The 8,036-nt window shown below is 36.6% G+C and overlaps 1 protein-coding gene across 1 annotated transcript; it reads left to right on the top strand.

The window, feature by feature from the left end:
* The first annotated feature begins 660 nt into the window (after window positions 1-660).
* Window positions 661-6,890, top strand: CSN3 (casein kappa). The gene is made up of 3 exons (XM_003800978.1): window positions 661-714; window positions 4,674-4,706; window positions 6,294-6,890. The coding sequence occupies exons 1-3, from the start codon at window positions 661-663 to the stop codon at window positions 6,888-6,890; spliced, it is 684 nt and encodes a 227-aa protein (XP_003801026.1).
* Window positions 6,891-8,036: the final 1,146 nt, after the last annotated feature.

The raw sequence follows: 8,036 nt of genomic DNA, 5'->3' as shown, positions 1-8,036 counted from the left end.
ATGTTTTTCTCTCTATGGAACTCTGCATAGGCAGGTCCCATCTTCTACACGAAGAATCCTGCTGATTCTTTTAACTGAACCTTCCTGTGGGCAGAAGATCATTTTGGTGACATTTCCTCCTTGGTTTCCCCTCGCAGCCATTCGTGGGTGTGGCCACTCTCTTTCCAACCTGGCACCTATTTCCAAATGGGCTGCCCAACTTGGTGGAAAACGGGGGAAACGCACTGTGATTTCTAGACCTACATGTGTAGAAACTGTGTTATTTAGTTGCTATTTAATAGGACATCTATTACCAAAAAAAGTGGATACAAACTCAGCTTATTAAATTGATGCTACATAATTATATTAGATTCACCTTGGTGATCTTAACATGTGGCAGAGCACCTTATTCTTTGTGAGTTCTTGGTCTATGTTAAATGAGTAAGTAATTAAACCGCAGTGATAATTCCACTATTGTTGTCAAAAATTAAATTGAAGAAATTTTTACTCCAAATTTTGTTTCTTAGTATTTCTGTTAAATTAGACGTTTCACATTGGCTAAATCTACCTGTAAATATATATGTGTATTTTTTTAACCAATGCAGACATTCAATCCAAAACACTCCTCGATTGTTAGAGACAATTCTTTCAATTCTTTTCAATTTATTTTTAGGTGCAATAATGAAGAATTTTCTTCTAGTGGTGAATGTCCTGGCATTAACCCTGCCCTTTTTGGTGAGTTTATTTCATATAACCAATTCATATTGACCTTAAGAAAATTGTATTCAAGGACTCTAGTTACACAAATTCCTAAATATAGCTACATTTCATAAAACAAAATAGCTGTATAGTGTTATATGACCTTAAAGGTAAATTTATTTTTATATTTATTTCCAGTATAAAATTAAAGTCATGTTCCTCTGGATATCCATTTTGTTCCTATGAATTAAGAAATCACATTTATGGCTGAGCACCTGTAGCTCAGCAGCTAGGGCACCAACCACATACACTGGAGCTGGTGGGTTGGAACCCAGCCTGGGCCTGCTAAACAACGACAACTGCAACAACAACAAAAATATAGCTGAGTGTTGCGGCAGGTGCCTATAGTCCCAGCTACTTAGGAAGCTGAGGCAAGAGAATCATGTAAGCCCAAGAGTTTGAGGTTGCTGTGAGCTGTAATGCCACAGCACTCTACTCAGGGCAACAAAGTGAGACTCTGTCTCAAAAAAGAAAAAAAGAAAGAAATCACATTTATATCTACAAAATCTTTAAAATTTTCATATTATAGAGAAAATGCATTCTGGGAAATAAACAATTCTGAAACTATTTTACACATAAAATTACAAAATATTCTAAAGATAATTCATAAAGAATAAATAACGGAAATCAAAGTCCAGGATCAGAAATTATTTTATTTAAATTTCTGTCTTATCCAGACTCCAATCCCTTTAGGAACTACTTCCTCAAAAGATTAGGAGCTTGGTCAACCTTGCCCACCAGTTTCAAAGACCTTGAGCCCTGTCCCTTTACACCCGAGTTATTAGTTTATCTTGCATTGGGTCTTCCCTCTTGTGTGGGCTGACTGACTTTTTTTCCCTGTCCTAAGGATTTAAGGCATGTAACTCTACAGCTTGCAGGCATTATCTTGAATTACATGCTATGTTTAGTGTTTTTTTGGTTTGTTTGGTTGTTTGTTTGTTATGAAACAGAGTCTTACTTTGTCCCCCTTAGTAGAGTGCTGTGGTGTCACAGCTCACAGCAGCCTCAAACTCTTGAGCTCAAGCAATTCTCTTGTCTCAGCCTCCCGAGTAGCTGGGACTATAGGTGCCTGCCACAACGCCCAGCTATTTTTAGAGGCCAGGGTCTTTCTCTTGCTCAGGCTGGTCTCAAACCTGTGAGCTCAAACAATCCACCTGCCCTGGCCTCCCAGCATGAGGGATTACAGACGTGAGCCACCGTGCCCAGCCATAATTACACACTATGTTTTAAGGTCTTCACACCAAAAAAGGTGCGGTTTCTTTTCCTTCAATTTTTGACTCATTTTGGCTATCAGCATGTGTCATTTTCATGTTCATCTGGGAACTCCTGGCACCATATTTGCCAACAGCAAAAAGGAGGAAAACATAGATGACACCTACGTCCTCCTGTGAGACAGAATTCTGGAGGGCACCTGTCCTTGTTTCATGATTGGTTTATTATTAAGCTTAGGCTTGCCTTTATGTTAACACCTATTAAAAAACTCTATTAGGTAAATTCCTGGAGTCAAAATTACTTTTAAAGAGTTTAAATTGCTATGATTCTTACATTTCTTTTCTCTCATTTATTCATCGGAATTCCATTTTTCAGTGGCCACCTGCCCATGTAGGAGGTGGGTTTTCCCTTTGAGTGACAGGGGTTAAGGGTTACATCATAGAATGACCCTCAGCCACCTGCTCTTGTGCTGCCTCTTCGTGAGCTATGTGAGTCTACTTCACCCACACACTCCACATTTCATAGAGGCTTCGAGCCAGGTGGACTTGAAAGATAATACAGAAGAAAAACTGAAGTTATTGATTTTACCACTCAACCTTATGAGTAGTCAAATTTGCACAAATTAAAACAACACTGAGACACCATGTTTTATGTGCTAATTTATTGCTTTGCCCTATTGTCTTAAAAATAGTTAAGATAATACTTTTTACTAGCAATTATATGATAAACTACTCAAACTCACAGCCTATTGGTGGCCTTATAAGTTGGCACAACTTTTCTGCACAACAATTTGATAATTCCTATCAAAGAATTTTTGCCCTTGAACAATCTCATTTTTGAAAGATTGTCTTAGAAAGTCAACACAAACTATGACAAAGGCCACTGGCATCACTGGCTTACAAATGTTATTCATCTATTTATAGTTAAAAACTTTACCCTAAACAGGTAACAATAAAGAATAAACATTTCATGACACAATTTTTACTATAAAAATGTAAGTATAAAAACTATGAGATAAATGAAGAAATAATCATTTTTCTTGTCAAAAATCAGGACAAGATTTTTAGATAAAAAAAATTTTGCCTAGGGGTGGCACCTGTGGCTCAGTGGGTAGGAGCCAGCCCCATATACTGAGGGTGGTGGGTTCAAACCTAGCCCCAGCCAAACTGCAACAAAAAGATAACTGGGCATTGTGGCAAGCACCTGTAGTCCCAGCTGCTCATGAGGCTGAGGCAAGAGAATAGCCAAGGCACTCTACCAAGGGCAATAAAGTGAGACTCTGTCTCTACAAAAAAAAAAATAAAAGTTTACCTAAGCATAATATAGGTTGATATTGTTTTAAGTATTTACTTAAATAAAGGATAGGTATAAGTTATACCTACATAATATAGGTTGATATTGTTTTAAGTATTTACTTAAATAAAGTATAGGTGTAAGTTATGCCTACATAATATAGGTTGATACTGTTTTAAGTATTTACTTAAATAAAGTATAGGTATAGGTCATGCCTACATAATATAGGTTGATATTGTTTTAAAGTATTTACTTTGTCAATATTTTTGATAATATTATTCATACTACTTCTTTAAATTCGAAACTGAATAAATATATTCAGAAAATAATAAGTCTTTGTCTCACCACACTCTGAGTTTTATTCCCCTTTCAAATTTCTGATTTTCCATACCCAAACTTTCCAAAACATTTCTCGAGTCATTTTATATCCATATATATATGAATATATTTAACTATAACTGTAATTTTAAGAATATTTAATATTCTCATCTCAAAGTTTATAAAACCTTGGTGAGTTTTTAAAAATGTTTCCTTATTCCTAATTCTCTATGTATATTACAATCTAGAATAAAGAAAAGAATTATAAAAGCAAATGGAAGAAAATTTTGAAAACACCATCATTTATATAGTAAGCTTATAAGACTCTGCAAAGGCGATATTTTAAGCCTCCTAAGTAATATCACGAATCACCATGATGTGGGACCCAAAAAAAAAAAATGCTCAATGCTTCTCTAATTTTTAACAATGTATATTTAGTACAAACTGAACATAGTTTATTCATAGTTTTCATTTAAGCAAATATGTGTTATCTGTTGGCAAGTGGTCATATGATCAGACTATTTTTAACAGTGAATTTTCCTTTTTAGGTGGTAATCTTTAAAGACAATTTAAACATGAAGTCCACTACTACTATTTTATTCAGAAGATTACTATGGCTTCTTGAGTAGTTCACAGACTTCTTAGATTAAATAATCGTTACTTTAAAATATTAAAATGAGGCCAGGCAAGGCAGCTCATGTCTGTAATCCTCTGGGACTGTACCACTTTGGGAGCCCAAGACAGGGGACCACTTGAGGCCAGGCATTCTACATCAGCTCAAGCAACATAGCAAGACTCTGTAAAAAAGTAGAAAAATTAGCTGGGCATGGTAATGAGCACCTACAGTTCCAGCTACCAGGGAGGCTGAAGCAGAAGGATCACTTGGTCCCAGGAACATGAGGTTGCTATGAGCTGTGATGCCCTATTGCACTCTAATCAGGCAATCGAAGGAGACTCTGTCTCAAAAGAATGTGAGAAAGAAAATTAAAACAAAAAGTTTTGTTTTTAACTTTCTAATGCAAAAGTTTTTTAAGCCAAAACAAAAGAAGACAAGTCTGGTTTCCTTTTTTATTTCTTATTTCTCATTATTACTTTTTTCTTTTAATTCCCAGGCTGCAGAGGTGCAAAACCAGGAAAAACCAGCAGTAAGTTTACCTTGATTATTCCTATTAGAGGGATGGATTCCAAGATATAATGTTCTACAGAGTTTTAGCCTTCTGCCTAAAAACTAGGTATTAATATTCCGTAAAGTAATCTAATTATGTCTTGGTAAAAAAATGACTTCTGCAACAAATAATATGAACTAACCTTGATGTTCAGCCCCAAGTCCTGGTTTTACTATAAACTCCAGTCACATATCTTTGCTTTTTATGTACTTTTCACAACATGAGAAAACTCTCTCAGCATTTAGTATTGGGGAAAAAATGAAAACAAATGTAAAGCTTAATATCTCTCCTGTCCACTTTTGAAGACTCAGGAAAGGCTCCCTCTCTGACTCTTCTTTGGAAACTCCTCATACACCTGCATTGTTACTTCCCATTTTGTTTCTCAAATATGTTTTAATACATTTCAGTATATCTCCTTTCATGAGAAATTCTTGCTTGGCATATAATATTCTTGATTTATTTCTATTCATATGGAAAGATCCACTGACAAATTTTTATGGCTGAATGCAATTTATAGAATAGATGAAAATAAAAACAGAAAACTCCCTATCTGATCTTTTGTAGAGAAATTATACTGAAAAGAAAATCCAAAATCTAAATACAGGAATTGCTTCACATCTCATTATTTTACCATTCTGCTATAATCAGTTTAGAAAAAAACAAATATGCCTTTAGGCTCATCTCTAGATTAATAAAATCTATGAGAAACCACACATACGTGGTGAGAACACACATGTACATGAGAATGCATGTGATCGCGTGTCTGTGTGGTGTGTGTGGTGAGAAGACATGTGTGCCTAGGAATGCATGTGATCACGTGTCTACATGGTGTGCGTGTGGTGAGAACACATGTGCATGGGAATGTGTGCGATCACGTATGTCTGCATGGTGTGAGTGTGGTAAGAACACATGTGCATGGGAATGTGTGTGATCACGTGTGTTTGCATGGTATGCGTGTGGTGAGAATACACGTGTGTGCATGGGAACACATATGATCTCATATGTCTGCATGGTGTGCATGAGGTGAGAACACACGTGTGCCTGGGACTGTGTGTGATCACGTGTGTCTGTAGTGGTGTGCATGTGGTGAGAACACACGTGTGTCTGGGACTGTGTGTGATCACGTGTGTCTGCGTGGTGTGCATGTGGATAATATGTCAGAGTTCTCCCTGGGGTTATTTTAGTGTCTGAACTTAGAATGCCCAACATCTGAATCACACATCATATGTGGCAAGTTCTAAGCAATATGGTTTATACCGTGGATGTGTCATCTAATGTGTTTGAAGCAAACATTTTTTGGAGAAAATAAGCAAAAATTTTATAGTATTGAAGATATTTTTTAATATGGAAAATCATGAAATAAAAGGGAAATGTGTAAATCCATACTTTGTAAAATAATGTAATTGTGTTATATAATTTTATAAGATATAATAAAAGTAATATAATACTTCCAATATTGTACTTTCTCAACATCAAATGCCATATTATTTTAGAATATGCTGATTTAAGATATCCCTACATTCAGGTCTGTAATAATACTATTCTGCATAATTTTATTTCTTGCAGTGCCATGAGAACAATGAAAGATTATTCAATCAGAAGACAGTTTCTTATGATCCAGTTTATTATATGCTGAGTAGCTATCCTCATTATGAGCCTTATTTCTATCGACACAGACTGGCTATACTGATTAACAGGCCATACATACCTTACACTTATTATGCAAAACCAGTTGTGCTTAAGCCACACGCTCAGGTTTCCCAGTGGCAAGCCCTGCCCAGTATTCATGCACCCACCATGGCACGTGTCCCACACAGACCTGCATCCTTCATTGCCATTCCACCAAGGAAAATTCAGCATAAAGCACCCATCCCCACCACCCCCACCATCACCACCACTGCAACTGCTGAACCTACACCAATTCCTGCCACTGACCCAGCAGCAACCAGCGTGGTCACTCCAGAGACTTCCTCAGTGTCTGCAGTCACAAACACCCTGGAGGCTGCTGCAGTCACTGTCACTCCAGAGGCTTCCTCAGTGTCTGCTATCACAAACACCCTGGAGGCTGCTGCAGTCACTGTCACTCCAGAGGCTTCCTCAGTGTCTGCTGTCACAAACACCCTGGAGGCTGCTGCAGTCACTGTCACTGCTAATGTGGCCTGAAAACACTAAGGAAGTATCAAAGAAGACAGCACAGGTAAATGAGTACAAATAAAATGGATAATCCAGACAAGAAGCACGGGTTTACCAACATAGTCATAAATTTTAAAATAGTACTAATGGGAGCAGGTAAAATAGGGTACGTAAATTTCTGATTTGGTAGAACTATAGCATTGCTAAAATAGATTTTGTTCTAAGAAATAAAAAACAATTTTATTTTATAAAATGAAGAAAATAAGGAAGGTTGGAGCCCTCCTAGAACCTACTAGTTTTATTCCATTCCTATCCACACGTAGACCGTCGCCCCGGAGCAGAACACTAAGGAACGCTTCTATGACTTTTCTTATCTCAAAAATAAGTTTTCTTAGAACCAACTCTACAGAATGTGAGTCTAAATAAATTCTAATTTCATAACACTGCTCTTGAACCCTCATTTTGGTATGGACAGAGTGAGAGGGAATGATGTTTTTCTTATGCATCCTTTTACCTCACACATTATCTTCTGAAAGGATCCTTCATGTGAGACATCTCCAATTTCTCCTATTCTAAGATAGTGTACAGATGAATTATTAACATAACACCTTAACACGAAAAACACTAAATAGCATAAAAGGGGTCTGTAAGAGCATTGAATGCCACGCAAATGTTATTATTTATTACTTGAATCAACAGATAATGACAGAGTCTGAAACAATCTGAAACTTGTGGGAAGAACTTAAAGAGAAAGATTACTGAAGTAGAAAATGGCAAAAAGGTGTGAAATAATTTGTAGAGAAAGTTACAAAATTTTGAATTTCTTTAAAACAACTGTTTCCAGCCCCTCAGAGTGGCTTCTCATTTTTTTACCTAACTCCACACAACTGCCTATGAGATAGGGGCAGCATCAGAGCAGAGAGGCCACCTCCATCTTCCCGCCTGGTAATCATAGGCTGGCCCTTATTCTCCTGAATTTTTATTTTCTCATAATTTTTGTCACTATGAGGCTACAGTGAGAATGCATATGTCAAAGAATTTTAAAACCAACCAATCCACAAAGTGTAATGTATTGAAAATGTAAAGTATAATTAATAAATATTAACATTCGTTTTTAACCAAACCGTAACGTTCATCTTTACCAAACCATAAGGAGAGTATATAAACACAGCAGTT

Source organism: Otolemur garnettii, unplaced genomic scaffold (assembly GCF_000181295.1).
Source record: "Otolemur garnettii isolate 467f Iridium unplaced genomic scaffold, OtoGar3 scaffold00191, whole genome shotgun sequence".
Taxonomy (NCBI): Eukaryota; Metazoa; Chordata; class Mammalia; order Primates; family Galagidae; genus Otolemur; species Otolemur garnettii.
Note: the sequence above shows the minus strand (reverse complement) of the source record. Positions and strands in the feature narration are given on the sequence as shown.